This window comes from Cherax quadricarinatus, chromosome 30 (assembly GCF_038502225.1).
Source record: "Cherax quadricarinatus isolate ZL_2023a chromosome 30, ASM3850222v1, whole genome shotgun sequence".
Taxonomy (NCBI): domain Eukaryota; kingdom Metazoa; phylum Arthropoda; class Malacostraca; order Decapoda; family Parastacidae; genus Cherax; species Cherax quadricarinatus.
In genome coordinates, this window is record NC_091321.1 from 30,754,515 (window position 1) to 30,772,838 (window position 18,324).

The following is an 18,324-nucleotide window of genomic DNA, read 5'->3' on the forward strand; positions in this document are numbered from 1 at the left end:
ACTATAACATATCACTATCACAAAAAAAAATAATACACAGACACCCACATATTATACATTTCAATTGCAAATTTAAGACATGAGACATACACACCAAATCTAAGACATTCACCTCCAACTAAGACATACACATCACCCCTAAAACTTCCTTCCTTATTCATTCCGTATATCTCCTAGAGCTGTTTTAACCCCGACGGATCCATCACGACGTAGGAGCCAGAGGAACCATCACCACTCCAACACCACCTACTACACTCTGGCTCCTACGTCGTGATGGATCCGTCGGGGTTAAAACAGCTCTAGGAGATATACGGAATGAATAAGGAAGGAAGTTTTAGGGGTGATGTGTATGTCTTAGTTGGAGGTGAATGTCTTAGATTTGGTGTGTATGTCTCATGTCTTAAATTTGCAATTGAAATGTATAATATGTGGGTGTCTGTGTATTATTTTTTTTTTGTGATAGTGATATGTTATAGTGCTCATGTTATGTTATAGATGTTGGTGGAAGTGTTGTGGTATTTTTGTGTATGTCTTATTTTTGTGCGAATGTTTAAAAAATAAGTGTTTTCAGTGATCATAGTAGTTTTGAGATGCATGATCTTAGATTTTTTGGTGATCTTGGTGATTAGTGTTGATAGATGACGGTAAACATGATATGGAATTGGTGATCGTGATTTTTGTGTGAATAATTATAAAAATGTGTGTTTTCTGTGATCTTGGTGTTGGGGATCATAAAATCTGGTAATCGTCTTGGATATAGTGTTCTTAGATAATGTAGGGTACAACAGGTTGAAACAAGGGGGGTTAGGTGTGATGTTACCAACCACCAAGTAACACAATGGGAGTGTGACGTCACTGGAGGTGAGCTCGTCGGTCCTGTGAGGTGAGACATCGTGTGTTGGTGGTAGTGAGGTGAGTGCGCTTAGATATTGTCAAATATTATTTTTTTTTTTTTTTGTGTGTGTGTGTGTGAAATGTTTATAAAAATGATTGTTTTCTGTGATATTAGTGATTTTGAGGTAAGTGAACATGGGTGATTGTAGTTGGTGATTGTCTTATATTATGTGTGTGTACAAGATATGTTTTCAGTTGATGGTGATCATGTACTAAGTGTTTGCGTATTAGGTTTGTGTTCATGCATGTACTAAGTGTTTGCGTATTAGGTTTGTGTTTTTTTTTTTTTATGCGTCAAATGGGGAGGGAGTTCTTGGTTATAGTGATTTGAGGGGATTTCTATAAAAAGGATGTTAGATGGTGATGTTAAACTTAGTTTCTGGTGATTTTGACGGTGATTGGTAGTATTCAGTGGTGATTTGGTAGTAATCAGTAGTGTTTTTTGGGAGTATTCGGAGGTGTTTGATGGTGTTTTTTTTTGAAGGTGTTCAAATGATGTGCAGAGCATTTTTTGAAGAAGATCAGTGGTGTTCAGAGTTGGTTCAAAGTTAGTCAGTGTGTTAGATATGGTAATGTCTCATGTCATAAGTGTATGAGTTAGTTTTTTTTTTGTGCTAATGTTGTAAAGTCTGGAGAATGAGGGAGGAGTTTGGGGGGATGAGATGTAATTTAATGAAATGTGTAAGTGTAGATAAATTAGAGCTGTCAAATCTTATTTGGGAGTAATCAAAATGATATTTTGGAAGTGCTTCAGTGTTGTTTGGAAATGTTCAAAAGTGTTTATGTGAGTACTCAAATGCTTTATGAGAGTGTTCGAAGTAATCTTGGGGTTGTTCTGTAGTGAGATGATAAAGGTTGTGGATGAGAGATATTGAGAAAAGGGGGTCTCAAATGATGTATGAGAGTGTTTTGAAGGTGTTCAAAGTAAAGTGAGTAGGTTAGGATAAGTTAGGTTAGGTTATTTTAGGTTAGGTTAGGTTAGGTTAGGTTAGGATAAGTTAGGTTAGGTTAGGATAAGTTAGGTTAGGTTAGATTAGATTAGGATAAGTTAGGTTAGGTTCGTTATTTTAGGTTAGGTTAGGTTAGGTTAGGATAAGTTAGGTTAGGTTAGGTTAGGATAAGTTAGGTTAGGTTAGCTTAGGATAAGTTAGGTTAGGTTAGGTTAGGTTAGGTTAGGATAGGTTAGGTTAGGACAGGTTAGGATAGGTTAGGTTAGGTTAGGTTAGGTTCGGTAGGTTAGGTAAGGTTAGGTTAGGTTAAGTTAGGTAGTATTCGAGGTGTTTGATGGAGTTAGGTTAGGTTAGGATAGGTTAGGTTAGGTTAGGATAGAGGTGTTTGATGGAGTTAGGTTAGGTTAGGTTAGGTTAGGTTAGGATAGAGGTGATTGATGGAGTTAGGTTAGGTTCGGTTAGGTGAGGTTAGGTTAGGTTAGGAATTAGGTTAGGTTAGGTTAGGTTAGGTTAGGATAGACAGTTGGTCTGGAAAGAGATGATTTTCTACCTTGGATGTTACCCGCATTTCATGGCGTCTGTCTGTCCTGAGTTGGCGCAGGTGTTCATGATTATCTTAAATCTACCTTGGGTGTGAACCGCATTACCCAGTGGTGTTGGGGGGGAAGGGGTGACCCACAATGAGTCTCTCAGAGCGAGGAAAGTGTTTCTATTCGGAAATCGAGTAAATATTTCTACCATTGAGTGTGTTTACCAACAAGAAAATAATGTTCGATTTTACGATAAAGTTTTCAAAACTAATTTGGAAATATCCAAAAATGGAGTCGTTCAAAGTAATTCTGGAGTACTCTAATGTATTTTTTGGAAGTGTTCCAATATATTTTAGGTTAGGTTAGGATAGGTTCGGCTAGGTTAGGTTGGGTTAGGTTAAGATAGGTTAGGTTAGGTTAGGTAATGGTTAGGCAAGGTTAGATTAGGTTAGGTAAAGGTTAGGTAAAGGTTAGGTTAGGTTAGGTTAAGTTAGGTAAAGGTTAGGTAAAGGTTAGGTTAGGTTAAGTTAGGTTAGGCTAGGTTAGGTTAGGTTAGGCTAGGTTAGGATAAGTTAGGTTAGGCTAGGTTAGGGTGTGTGTGTGTGTGTGTGTGTGTCTGTGTGTGTGTGTGGGATGTGGGATGTGGGTGTTGTGGGATGTGGGTGTTGTTGTCGAACTAGAGATACCGAAAAGACGTTATAAGTGGGTTGCTGATGTGACTTTTTAACTGAACTAAAAGGGTTAAAACGAGAAAAAAATGGGAGGTGTGGGTGTTGTGACTTTCTGATGAAATTAGATAAAACGAGAAAAAATTGTGGGTGTTGTGGGTTGTGGGTGTTGTGGGATGTGGGTGTTGATCTTAGTTTATGGTGATTTTGGTGGTGTTTTGAGTGTATTCAGTGGTGTTTTAGTATTCAGTGGTGTATTTGGGAGTACTCAAATGGTGTTTTTGGAAGTGTTTCAGTGTTGTTTGGAAATGTTCAAAGGTGTTCAAAGGTGTTTTGAGTGTGTTCAAATGTTGTTTTTTTGAAGGTGTTCAAGGGTGTTTTGAAGGTGTTCAAAGGTGTTTTGAGGTTATTCAAAGGTGTTTTGAGTGTGTTCAAATGATTATGAGAGTGTTTTGAAGGTGTTCAAAGGTGTTTTGAGGTTATTCAAAGGTGTTTTGAGTGTGTTCAAATGAATGAGAGTGTTTTGAAGGTGTTCAAAGGTGTTTTGAAGGTGTTGAAGGGTGTTTTGAAGGTGATTGAATTCAGGGTGTTTTGAGTGTGTTCAAGTGGTGTAAGGTGTTGAAGGGTGTACTGAAATTGTGTTTTTGGAAGTGTTTCAGTGTTGATTGGAAATGTTCAAAGGTGTTTTTGAAATGTTCAAGAGGTGTTTTTGAAGGTGTCAAGAGTGTTTTGAAGGTGTTCAAGGGTGTTTTGAAGGTGTTGAAGGGTGTTTTGATTGAATTCAGCGGTGTTTTAGTAGTATTCAGTGGTGTAATTGGGAGTACTCAAATTGTGTTTTTTTTTTTTCAGTGTTGTTTGGTTCAAAGGTGTTCAAAGGTGTTTTGAGTGTGTTCAAATGTTGTTTTTTTTTGAAGGTGATCAAGGGTGTTCAAGGGTGTTTTGAAGGTGTTCAAAGGTGTTTTGAGGTTATTCAAAGGTGTTTTGAGTGTGTTTTTGAAGGTGTTCAAGGGTGTTTTGAAGGGTGTTTTGTGAATTCAGCGGTGTTTTAGTAGAATTCAGTGGTGTAATTGGGAGTACTCAAATTGTGTTTTTGGAAGTGTTTCAGTGTTGATTGGAAATGTTCGAAGGTGTTTTTGGAAGGTTTCCAAGAGTGTTTTGAAGGTGTCAAAGGTGTTTTGAAGGTGTTCAAAGGTGTTTTGAAGGTGTTGAAGGGTGTTTTGATTGAATTCAGCGGTGTTTTAGTAGTATTCAGTGGTGTAATTGGGAGTACTCAAATTGTGTTTTTTGGTGTTTCAGTGTTGATTGGAAATGTTCAAAGGTGTTTTTGAAAGTGTTCAAGAGTGTTTTGAAGGTGTTCAAGGGTGTTTGAAGGTGTTGAAGGGTGTTTTGATTGAATTCAGCGGTGTTTTAGTAGTAATCAGTGGTGTAATTGGGAGTACTCAAATAGTGTTTTGGAAATGTTCATGGGTGTTGTGGGATGTGGGTGTTGTGGGTGTTGTTGTCGAACTAGAGATACCGAAAAAAGATGTTATAAGTGGGTTGTTGTTGGGACTTTTTCTGATGAAATTAGCTAAAACGAGAAAAAATTGTGGGTTGTGGATGTTGTTGTTGTGACTTTCTGATGTACTGTGTCCCCTTATTAACTTTAATGAACTAAAAGGGTTAAAACGAGAAAAATTGTGGGTGTTGTGGGGTGTGTGTGTGTGCGTGTGTGTTAGGTGTCATAGAGTTTTTTTTTTTTTTTTGTGAAAATCTTGGTTACAGTGATGACATTAGTTAAAACGAGTAAAATTTGTTGGTAATTGATGAGGGTAGTGTAGTCGAATTAGAGTTACCGAAAAAAGATGATATAAGTGGGTTGTGATGAAATTAGTTTAAAAACGATATTCAAAGGTGTTTTGAAGGTGTTCAAGGGTGTTTATGTGAGTATTCAAATGATTATGAGAGTGTTTTTGGGGGTGTTCAAAGTAAAGTGTTTGAGTTAGTTTTTGTGATAATGTTGTGAAGTCTGGAGACTGAGGGATGAGTTGTAATTTAATGAAATGTGTAAGTGCAGATAAATTAGAGATGTCAAATCTTATTTGGGAGTACTCAAATAGTGTTTTGGAAATGTTCAAAGGTGTTTTGAGTGTGTTCAAATGTTGTTTTTGAAGGTGTTCAAGGGTGTTTTGAAGGTGTTCAAGGGTGTTTTGAAGGTGTTCAAAGGTGTTTTGAGGTTATTCAAAGGTGTTTTGAGTGTGTTCAAATGATTATGAGAGTGCTTTGAAGGTGTTTTGAAGGTGTTCAAGGGTGTTTATGTGAGTATTCAAAGGTGTTTTTTGAAGGTGTACAAATGATTATGAGAGTACTTATGAAGGTGTTCAAATGATGTGCAAGAGTACTTATGAAGGTGTTCTGGGAGTATTCAGAGGTGATTTGGGGGTGTTCGAATGATGTTTTTGGAGTATTTCAGTGTTGTTTGGAAATGTATAAAGGTATTTTTTGTGAGTATTCAAATGATTTATGAGAGTGTTTTGAAGATGTTCAAAGTAAAAGTGCGTATTTAACTTCGTAATATGTAAAATTGTGAGTAGTGAATTTAACGAAAGTGGATGTAAGCGATGTGGTGACTTTCTGATGCATGTGTCCCCTTATTAACTTTAATGAACTAAAAGGGTTAAAACGAGAAAAATTGGGGGTTATGAGTGAAAATTGTGAGGTGTTGGTTGGAGTGTGAGGGTTTGGGAGGGTGGGGAGGAGGTTACTTCGTGGGGAGTGACCTGAGATGAAATAGTTAAAAAATGTCTAGACTTGTGTTGTAAAGAAATTGTGGGTATTAACGAAAAAATGTGCCTTTCTGATGTACTGTGTCCCCTTATTAACTTGAATGAACTAAAAGGATCGACAAGATTCAGCCTGTGTGCGCGTGACGTCACTGTTATGTCCCCTTATTAATTAAAAGGGTATACAAGATTCAACCTGTGTGCTGGGTCAACACGTGACGTCACTGACCGCCGAGTAAACACCCTTCATTAGACCTGTAGTAAGCATGCCCCCATAGGAGGAGTTCATTTGAATGCTTACCCCCAGAGGGGGGAATCCAAAAAAAACCTTGATCCAAGGAGATGGCGTCTTGGTATTATCGAGAAACCCCATAGTGGGAGTGAAATGAGAGGGGTAATCCAAAAATTTGATCCATAGGGGGGATCCAAAAAACTTGATCCGAGGAGAATTTCGAAAACCCCATAGGGGGGAATCCAAAAAACTTGATCCAAGGAGATCATTCGAGAAAATTTCCGAGGAGATGGAGAATTTCGAAACCCCCATAGGGGGGAATCCAAAAAACTTGATCCGAGGAGATGGAGAATTTCGAAAACCCCATAGGGGGATCCAAAAAACTTGTATCGAGAAATTTTTGGGGTTGGGGGGGAGTGGAGAATTTCGAAAACCCCATAGGGGGGAATCCGAGAGAAGTGGAGACTTTATTATCGAGAAATTTTTTGGGGATGGGGGGTGAAAGTGGGAGGGGGAACCTTAAAAACTTGATCCGAGGAGATGGAGATTTCGAAACCCACATAGAATCCAAAAATGAAATTCAAAAAAAATTCGAAAAAAATCGGAAAAAAATTCGAGGCGCGGGGGCGATCCGGACGACGCTGCAGAAGGCGCAGCAGAAGGCGCGGGCGGGGGTCGCGAAGGGCGCGGGCGGGCGCGGGGGTCGCGCGGGCGGGGCGGGCGGGGCGCGGGCGGGCGCGCGGCGCGGGCGGGCGCGCGGGGCGGGGCGCGCGGCGCGACGGCGGGGTCGCGAAGGGGGGGTCGTGGGCGGGGGTATTGGTTGGGGGGGGGTCAAGGGTGAGGTAGTCTCGAGGGCGAGGTCATGGTCAAAACCGGAAGTAACACCTAGGTGTGAAAAGGTGACCCTCCAGCTGCTGGTCCTAGACCGGATACACCGCCCAGTGGAAGGCCTAAACCGGAACTTCTCTTCAGAATCTCCCAAAAGCACAGTGTCATCAGCAAAGAGCAGCTGTGACAACTCCCACTTTGTGTGTGATTCTTTATCTTTTAACTCCATGCCTCTTGCCAAGACCCTCGCATTTACTTCTCTTACAACCCCATCTATAAATATATTAAACAACCACGGTGACATCACACATCCTTGTCTAAGGCCTACTTTTACTGGGAAATAATTTCCCTCTTTCCTACATACTCTAACTTGAGCCTCACTATCCTCGTAAAAACTCTTCACTGCTTTCAGTAACCTACCTCCTACACCATACACTTGCAACATCTGCCACATTGCCCCCCTATCCACCCTGTCATACGCCTTTTCCAAATCCATAAATGCCACAAAGACCTCTTTAGCCTTATCTAAATACTGTTCACTTATATGTTTCACTGTAAACACCTGGTCCACACACCCCCTACCTTTCCTAAAGCCTCCTTGTTCATCTGCTATCCTATTCTCCGTCTTACTCTTAATTCTTTCAATTATAACTCTACCATACACTTTACCAGGTACACTCAACAGACTTATCCCCCTATAATTTTTGCACTCTCTTTTGTCCCCTTTGCCTTTATACAAAGGAACTATGCATGCTCTCTGCCAATCCCTAGGTACCTTACCCTCTTCCATACATTTATTAAATAATTGCACCAACCACTCCAAAACTATATCCCCACCTGCTTTTAACATTTCTATCTTTATCCCATCAATCCCGGCTGCCTTACCCCCTTTCATTTTACCTACTGCCTCACGAACTTCCCCCACACTCACAACTGGCTCTTCCTCACTCCTACAAGATGTTATTCCTCCTTGCCCTATACACGAAATCACAGCTTCCCTATCTTCATCAACATTTAACAATTCCTCAAAATATTCCCTCCATCTTCCCAATACCTCTAACTCTCCATTTAATAACTCTCCTCTCCTATTTTTAACTGACAAATCCATTTGTTCTCTAGGCTTTCTTAACTTGTTAATCTCATTCCAAAACTTTTTCTTATTTTCAACAAAATTTGTTGATAACATCTCACCCACTCTCTCATTTGCTCTCTTTTTACATTGCTTCACCACTCTCTTAACTTCTCTCTTTTTCTCCATATACTCTTCCCTCCTTGCATCACTTCTACTTTGTAAAAACTTCTCATATGCTAACTTTTTCTCCCTTACTACTCTCTTTACATCATCATTCCACCAATCGCTCCTCTTCCCTCCTGCACCCACTTTCCTGTAACCACAAACTTCTGCTGAACACTCTAACACTACATTTTTAAACCTACCCCATACCTCTTCGACCCCATTGCCTATGCTCTCATTAGCCCATCTATCCTCCAATAGCTGTTTATATCTTACCCTAACTGCCTCCTCTTTTAGTTTATAAACCTTCACCTCTCTCTTCCCTGATGCTTCTATTCTCCTTGTATCCCATCTACCTTTTACTCTCAGTGTAGCTACAACTAGAAAGTGATCTGATATATCTGTGGCCCCTCTATAAACATGTACATCCTGAAGTCTACTCAACAGTCTTTTATCTACCAATACATAATCCAACAAACTACTGTCATATATATATATATATATATATATATATATATATATATATATATATATCTGTCAAATTAGCTGAGAGAAAATTTGTTTATGTAACTGCTATATATATATATATATATATATATATATATATATATATATATATATATATATATATATATATATATATATATATATATATATATATATATATAGCAGTTACATAAACAAATTTTCTCTCAGCTAATTTGACAGAAATTACCCGAGAGAATACACAATATAATACAACTACGCATATCCATATACAGTATTAACAAAAACTACATAAATCTGAAAAAAACAAATATACCAAACACGTTTACAAACCTCAGTGACAGTAGTTGCAGAGAACAATGATGTGTCATAAACCCACTGTGAACAAGATGAAGTTGAGTTGGAAAATACCTCTGGCTCACATTGGTCAGTAATGTTGTTCTTGAGTGTCCAGACACGACACTGGTCACCCTCGGGGATGGCCCACTCTGTAAAGATCTCCTCGTAATGGGTACTGTTGTCATCACAATTTGGCACCATACATCTGGGAAAATAAAGTCATTTATTAATTAAATCTGTCACTGAAATAAATACCGGAATGCTATACATGAGTTTAATATTCTCTATACCTTCAAATAAGATTTGCAGAATTATGGAAACTTAGATTTCTAAAAAGTACAATACACAAATAATCCTCTCAGAGAAGAGAAAAGTTTATGGCTACATTTCAGTTGGACCTGAACCATTTACAAATCACACTAACATACAACTGTTGTTGTTTGATTGATTCTTCAGGCACTGCTTCGTGACACAGGTCTTACTACTAAAATGACCCATCTGAGGCTCTTGAAGAAAACATTTTATGTGCTACAGGTTAGAGTATGTAAGAGTGAGGGAGATTATTTCCCAGTAAAAGTAGGCCTTAGACAAGGATGTGTGATGTCACCATGGTTGTTCAATATATTTATAGATGGGGTTGTAAGAGAAGTGAATGCGAGGGTCTTGGCAAGAGTTAAAAGACAAAAAATCTAACACAAAGTGGGAGTTGTCACAGTTGGATATCAGATTGGAGGGAGAGAGAGTATGGAGGAGGCGAATATATTCAGATGTTTAGGAGTGGATGTGTCAGCAGATGGGTCTGTGAAGGATGAGGTAAATCATAGAATTGATGAGGGGAAAAAGGTGAGTGGTGCCTTAGAAGTCTGTGGAGACAAAGAACTTTCTCCATGGAAATAAAGAGGGAAATGTATGAGTATAGTTATACCAACGTTCTTTTATGGGTTTGAAATATGGGTGGTGAATATTGCAAGAAGAAGAAAGCTGGAGGCAGTGGAGATGTTATGTCTGAGAGAAATGTGTGGTGTGAATATAATGCAGAGAATTCGTTGTTTGGAAATTAGAAGGAGGTGCAGGATTACCAAAACTGTTATCCAGAGGGCTGAGGAGGGGTTGTTGAGGTGGTTCGGACATATAGAGAGGCTGGAATGAAATAGAATGACTTTGAGAGTGTGTAAATCTGTAATGGAACGAAGGTATTTGAAGATATATTTTTTTTTCATTTATGTTAATGTAATAATTAAAATTTTGTACCAAAAGAACATTAGAAAACTTACCTAAGCTTATTATAATAAGCACAATTTGATTTAGTCTATTCCAATTAAATGTATTTTAGATAAGTTGACAGTAATTTAATAATGAACAAACACAATGAAATATATTTTTCTCCTTAATTTCATAATGATTTTTGCGAAATTATTGCATACCAAATTTTTAGTTTGTCGTATTCGGCAAGAAAGAGTTGCTATTTAAGGCAAAATAGCAAGTTTTATCTATTCGGCACCATATTTACACACACACACACACACACACACACACACACACACACACACACACACACACACACACACACACACACACACACACACACACACACACACACACACACACAAAATCATGGAGAAGATTATCAGGAGAAGAGTGGTGGAACACCTAGAAAGGAATGATCTCATCAACAGCAGCCAACATGGTTTCAGGGATGGGAAATCCTGTGTCACAAACCTACTGGAGTTCTATGACATGGTGACAGCAGTAAGACAAGAGAGAGAGGGGTGGGTGGATTGCATTTTCTTGGACTGCAAGAAGGCGTTTGACACAGTTCCACACAAGAGATAGGTGCAAAAACTGGAGGACCAAGCAGGGATAACAGGGAAGGCACTACAATGGATCAGGGAATACTTGTCAGGAAGACAGCAGCGAGTCATGGTACGTGGCGAGGTGTCAGAGTGGGCATCTGTGACCAGCGGGGTCCCGCAGGGGTCAGTCCTAGGACCAGTGCTGTTTCTGGTATTTGTGAACGACATGACGGAAGGAATAGACTCTGAGGTGTCCCTGTTTGCAGATGACGTGAAGTTGATGAGAAGAATTCACTCGATCGAAGACCAGGCAGAACTACAAAGGGATCTGGACAGGCTGCAGACCTGGTCCAGCAATTGGCTCCTGGAGTTCAATCCCACCAAGTGCAAAGTCATGAAGATTGGGGAAGGGCAAAGAAGGCCGCAGACGGAGTACAGTCTAGGGGGTCAGAGACTACAAACCTCACTCAAGGAAAAAGATCTTGGGGTGAGTATAACACCAGGCACATCTCCTGAAGCGCACATCAACCAAATAACTGCTGCAGCATATGGGCGCCTAGCAAACCTCAGAACAGCATTCCGACATCTTAATAAGGAATCATTCAGGACCCTGTACACCGTGTATGTTAGGCCCATATTGGAGTATGCGGCACCAGTTTGGAACCCACACCTAGCCAAGCACGTGAAGAAACTAGAGAAAGTGCAAAGGTTTGCAACAAGACTAGTCCCAGAGCTAAGAGGTATGTCCTACGAGGAGAGGTTAAGGGAAATCAACCTGACGACACTGGAGGACAGGAGAGATAGGGGGGACATGATAACGACATACAAAATACTGAGAGGAATTGACAAGGTGGACAAAGACAGGATGTTCCAGAGATTGGACACAGTAACAAGGGGACACAGTTGGAAGCTGAAGACACAGATGAATCACAGGGATGTTAGGAAGTATTTCTTCAGCCACAGAGTAGTCAGTAAGTGGAATAGTTTGGGAAGCGATGTAGTGGAGGCAGGATCCATACATAGCTTTAAGCAGAGGTATGATAAAGCTCACGGCTCAGGGAGAGTGACCTAGTAGCGATCAGTGAAGAGGCGGGGCCAGGAGCTCGGACTCGACCCCCGCAACCTCAACTAGGTGAGTACAACTAGGTGAGTACACACACACACACACACACACACACACACACACACACACACGTGAAGCAGTATCGCTAAATATGCTCCCAGGATTTATCGTTCTAGTGGCTGTCCTAAGATATTATTAGCGGTCATCGTATGTGAGTGAATCAGTGAACATACCTACAAGAGTGTAACAGCTTTCAAGACTGCGAATAATGTGATAAGATCAAGAACTTTAAAATTTAAATTTGAATGAATGTTGAGTGAGGGAGAGTAGCATCAGTTGATGAGGCTGCTGGCTGCAATGTTGACACAAAATATCCGAACATAGTTACTTGGGTTAACGGTGTGATCTGAAATATTAATAAATACAGATATTTGTCGGTTATAGTAGCAGTGTAGTGATAAGGTTATAAACGAGTGATTAAGTAAATACTGAAAGTAAGAAAAAATTAGTCAATCCCCAGCTGTTGGTGTTGTGAATGTAGTTAATATCATCAGATTTGTTATGACCATAATACTGTATTAAAGAAAAAAGAGTGAATATCAAGTCTTAAAAGAAAAAGAAAAAGCTTGAATGCATGATAAAATACCTGAAGGAGTTACAAATCTGAAGGAGTTGATAGCAGCCACCAGCAGGAACCTCCATTGTTGTGCAGACATCACTTGCCTATGTGTGGTTAATTTTGGTTAGTGTCTAAAGTCTCAGTGTCTCGCCCTGATGGTTGTAAGCTATACCATCACTCTCTCCCTAACTTTCAGTACCAGGAGAAAGATAGTGGTAACCCTGATAATGTTTAGTAAATTATCTAAATATCTTCAGAAGAGTTGTGTAGCCAAGTGACCCCCCCCCCTTCCGTCTTTCTGACAGCGACAAGCTAGTAAACAAGTACGTACATACAAACACACGTGATCACCAGTAATTATTATTATAGTAAATATTAGTATATATTAATAAGGAATTGGGTGAGAAATAATCCCATAATCTCATGAGTGTGGTGCCTTCACCACCAGGAGACGAGCTTTGTCCTTTCGTGAAGCGTTGGTGAACATTGTGTTGGCGATTTTTTTCCATGATCGGTTTGTCCCAATGGGACGGCTTGTGATCTTTGTGAGGAGCTGGTCTACTGGAGGAGTCTGCAATGGTGTCCCACCTGGGGTCTTGAGCTCCTACCACGTCTCTCAAGCGTTCGGGGACAATCTTCTTGACTAGTGCACTGGAAGTCAAACACGAAGACAGAAAAGCAGGTAGAGCTACATGCGTTGCTTTGCGCAACCCTATTCCTCCCAGTCGCAATGGGAGGGTTGCCTGATCCCCTTCTGATCCTCTAGTGACAGGTTCAGGGCCTTCTTAAAGGTTGATCTCAAGTGCGTGTCATATTCATCGAGTGTTGGGTTGTCAAAAGAGTGTGCACACCTCAGGAAGTAAATGAGTCTTGGCATAGTAAGACACCTTGTGAGGAGATATAGAGCATCATGGGCATCGAGATTGCTTATTCTCTCTTCCATTCTCATCAGGTCATTCAATTTTTCCTTGAGGACAGTGTCGATGGCCTGGTGACCCAGTGGTGCTCCCAAGAGGGTACTGTTGGACAGAGTGGTAGTAGAGACTTCTCAGAGGATTCTTCGCACGGCATTGATTATTTCCTGGTTCGCTCTGATGATTTCACACTTGGAGGGATTGAGGATGAGTCCCAAGTCTTTTCCCTGTGTTTTCATCAGTTGTAGGTCCTCTAACAGGGACTCTTCAGTACCTGCCAGAGTTCCATCATCCAGGTACCAGATGTTGAGCTCGCTACATAGGCTGGAAGTTAGTTCTCTTTCTGCCAAGCAGAAGAGAAGTGGAGTGAGTGGGTCACCCTGCTGAACACCCTCTGATGAGAGAGTTTCATGTTCTCCAAACAAAAGAACTGAGGGTTTGCTTTAGCCGGCTGAAATGAAGGGAAAAAGGCTGGGGAACAGATCCCGAACGGCTGGCAAGACATCTCTCTTCACCATATTAATGGCATTCCTAAAATCAAGTTTGACAACGGCCTTGTCTTCTGGTAGGTCCCTGATGTAGGGTCTTGCCTCATGAGCTGCAGCTTCACTGCCTTGAGAGACCCCAAAGCCCAGTTGGTGCGGCTGGAGTAAACTGGCAGCTTCTAGGCGAATGTTTCTTACTGCTGCTTTGGCAACGAGACGGCGAAGAGTGTTACCAACAGCAATGGGTCTGATTCCCCCATCCTTCTTCTTCAAAGCACATAGTGAGGCTCCAAAAAATAAAGGTTTAATTTCTTCTGGGATTCGCCCAGCCAGGCAGTTGTTGACGAAAGTTATTAACTCGGTGAGAAGAATTGATGCAGATGTACCTAGTACTAGATTTACCATCTCTTTGAGGTATTGCAGTCGAATTCCAGTGTAACCTCCTGCATATCCTGCTGGAAATGACACAATCGCCTTATAGACTTCTGATTCTGGCAAAATTAATTGTTCAGTGATGGGGTCTTCCTCGGGGTTGTTGTTGATAGCTATGGTGTCCCTGGTTGGATACTTGTCTCTTAGTGCTTGGGCTGTGGTCTCATCTTTGGGGGCTACAGTGTCGTCACTTTTATTCTGATTGCTCCCACTGTGTTACCTTCTTCGATTTTTTGCTAACCTGTGCGCAGATTTTCTAGTTTTCAGTGGAACTTTTCTTGGGTCTACCTCTGTGATTCCTGCGATGATGGGGCAGAGGGACACAATTATCCGTTCTTGGGTAGTTGCACACTGCCTTGATGAACTACAAGACAAACATTGCCGAACAGGAGTAGGTTGTGCCATAATTTGATGGTGCCTCGGGCTTTTAAGTTGGTGGAACCTCCATTCACCTGCTTAAGAAGGTCTGTGAATTTCCCTGCTGCACATGGGCGAGCCCTTTTAGGGATGTGGGATAGTGTACTGCTAGCAGTGGATTTGAATGCCAGCAGAAGGTTATTGCAGTGAGGAGGTTGCCATTGGAATTGTCATCTGCCTTTAGAGGCTGTGGGCTGCTCTCTGCTGGGCATATGTGATCGCACACACCCATGGTGTGCACGAATAAGGCCATCCCTATTGCGTGCTCGAAGCACTCTACACACCTGACATGTGCCTCTTCTTTCAATGTTGGGTGCATTGTTTCCCTGGCTTTGTGGCTGGCTGGCTGCATAATCTGCCATACCTCAAACTGTGTGGTAAGCCCGGGCTGAAGGGAAAATGGTGCATGGCACATACCCCATGTGGTTCATGGTGTTGGTGGGCGAGAGGAGAGAGGTCTCCTGTCCTTGTGGTGAGCGGTGGTGGAAAGGGAGGTGTGGAAGATGTGTGTGGAGGCAGAGTAGGGCACTCACTCCCTCCCACTATGCTCAGTGTACAGCGCCCACTATAAACGAACACCGCTATACACTACACATGCTATGCGCATACCATGCGCATGCTAAGCACGTACTACGCACTATACACTATATACACTGTACACACGGTGAACAAGCACTTCATTGTAGTAACACGAGCACCAGGTATATGCGCACCAGTTTGGGGAAAGGGAAGGGGAGTACACAGTATTACTCCTCAACCTCCGCCTCCTCCTCCTCCAAGAGGCCTCACCTCACCGACCTCTCCTACCCAGCAGATATTTACACACTAGCCAGATGATGATAATCCTGGTAGGTGTTCTTAATTGGACGATATTGCGCCAAAACCACAGAGCAGGATGCCAACAGCCTCTCCCTGGCAGAGGTGCCAGATATATATATATTTATATATATATATATATATATATATATATATATATACATATATATATATATATATATATATATATATATATATATATATATATATATATATATATATATATATATATATATATATATATATATATATATATGAAGGAGGGGTATTAATGTTGCAGTTTAAGAACTGAAGTGTAAAGCACCCTTCTGGCAAGACAGTGATGGAGTGAATGATGGTGAAAGTTTTTCTTTTTCGGGCCACTCTGCCTTGGTGGGAATCGGCCAGTGTGATAAAAAAAAATGTATATATATATATATATATATATATATATATATATATATATATATATATATATATATATATATATATATATATATATATATATATATATGTATACATATATATATATATATACATGTATATATATATATATATATATATATATATATATATATATATATATATATATATATATATATATATATATATATATATATATATATATATATATATATATATATATATATATATATATATATATATATATATATATATATATATATATATATATATATATATATATATATATATATATATATATATATATATATATATTTTCATTGATGTTAATGTAAAAAAAATTAATTTTGCACCAAAAGAATCTTAGAAAACTTACCTAACCTTATTACAACAAGAACAATTTATTTTAGCCTAACCCAACTAAATATATTTTAGATTTGTTTACAATAATTTAATACTAAACAAACACAGTGAAACATATTTTTTTCGTTAGGTTCAGAATGATTTTGGCGAAATTATTGCATACACAAATTTTCACTTGTCCTATATGGCAAGATGAGCGTTGCTATTTAAGCCAAGATCGCAAGTTCTGCCTATTCGGCACGACATATATATATATATATAAACATATATATATATATACATATATATATATATATATATATATATATATATATATATATATATATATATATATATATACATATATATATATATATATGTAAAACTGGTCAATTAGCAAGAACTCATTTAAAATTAAGTCCTTCCTAAAAATTTCTCTTATACGTTTAGAGATATATTTTTTTCATAAATGTTAATAAAAATTTTTTTAATTTTCCTCCAAAAGATTCTTAGAAAACTTACCTAACCTTATTATGAAAAGAACAATTCATTTTAGCCTAACCCAACTAAATATATTTTAGATTTGTTTACAATAATTTAATACTAAACAAACACAGTGAAATATATTTTTTTCGTTTGGTTCAGAATGATTTTGGCGAAATTATTGCATACACAAATTTTCGCTTGTCCTATATGGCAAGATGAGCGTTGCTATTTAAGCCAAGATCGCAAGTTCTCCCTATTCGGCACGACATATATATATATATATATATATATATATATATATATATATATATATATATATATATATATACAGTGGACCCCCGCATAGCGAACGCCTTGCATAGCGAACAATCCGCATAGCGAACGCTTTGTTCGCTAAAATTTTGCCCCGCATAGTGGACAAAAACCCGCTCAGCGACCTTCGTCCGAGACGCGTCCAATGTGCGCCCTCAGCCAGCCTCACATGTGCCGCCCGTCCCATTGTTTACCAGCCAGCCTCCGCGGTAACATTCATGCATACACTCGGAATATTTCGTATTATTACAGTGTTTTCGGTGCTGTTTGTGGAAAATAAGTGACCATGGGCCCCAAGAAAGCTTCTAGTGCCAACCCTACACCTCAAAGGGTAAGAATACCCATTGAAATGAAGAAAGAGATCATTGATAAGTATGAAAGTGGAGTACGTATCACCGACCTGGTCAGGTTGTACAAGAAACCAAAATCAACCATCGCTTCTATTGTGGGCAAGAAAACGGCAATCAAGGAAGCTGTTGTTGCCAAAGGTTTAACTGTGTTTTCGAAACAAAGATCGCAAGTGATGGAAGATGTTGAGAGACTCTTATTGGTGTGGATAAATGAAAAACAGCTAGCAGGAGATAGCGTCTCTCAAGCGATCATATGTGAAAAGGCTAGGAAGTTGCATGACGATTTAATTAAAAAAATGCCTGCAACTAGTGATGATGTGAGTGAATTTAAGGCCAGCAAAGGTTGGTTTGAGAGATTTAAGAAGCGTAGTGGCATCCATAGTGTGATACGGCATGGTGAGGCTGCCAGTTCGGACCACAAAGCGGCTGAAAAATATGTGCATGAATTCAAGGAGTACATAGAAACTGAAGGACTGGAACCTGAACAAGTGTTTAATTGTGATGAAACAGGCCTGTTCTGGAAGAAAATGCCAAGCAGGACCTACATTACTCAGGAGGAAAAGGCACTCCCAGGACATAAGCCTATGAAAGACAGGCTTACTTTGTTGATGTGTGCCAATGCTAGTGGTGATTGCAAAGTTAAGCCTTTATTAGTGTATCACTCTGAAACTCCCAGAGCGTTCAGGCAAAAGAATGTCCTCAAGGATAATTTGTGTGTGCTGTGGAGGGCAAACAGTAAGGCATGGGTCACTAGGGAATTTTTCTATAACTGGTTACACCATGCATTTGCCCCCAATGTGAAAGATTACCTAACTGAAAAGAAATTAGACCTTAAGTGCCTCCTGGTGTTAGACAATGCCCCTGGTCATCCTACAGACGTGGCAGAGCGACTTTATGGGGACATGAGCTTCATTAAGGTGATGTTTTTGCCTCCTAATACCACTCCTCTCCTGCAGCCCATGGACCAGCA

At 39.8% G+C, this 18,324-nt stretch overlaps 1 protein-coding gene across 1 annotated transcript in view; it reads right to left on the minus strand.

The window, feature by feature from the left end:
- Positions 1-9,421, minus strand: part of LOC128687055 (organic cation transporter protein-like) — a 227,022-nt gene extending 217,601 nt beyond the window's left edge. Inside the window, exons 1-2 of the mRNA XM_070090122.1 lie at positions 9,348-9,421; positions 8,918-9,128 (exon numbers count right to left, since the gene is read on the minus strand). Of these exons, the coding sequence (XP_069946223.1) occupies positions 8,918-9,128; positions 9,348-9,421 (285 nt within the window). The remainder of the gene's footprint in view (positions 1-8,917; positions 9,129-9,347) is intronic.
- Positions 9,422-18,324: the final 8,903 nt, after the last annotated feature.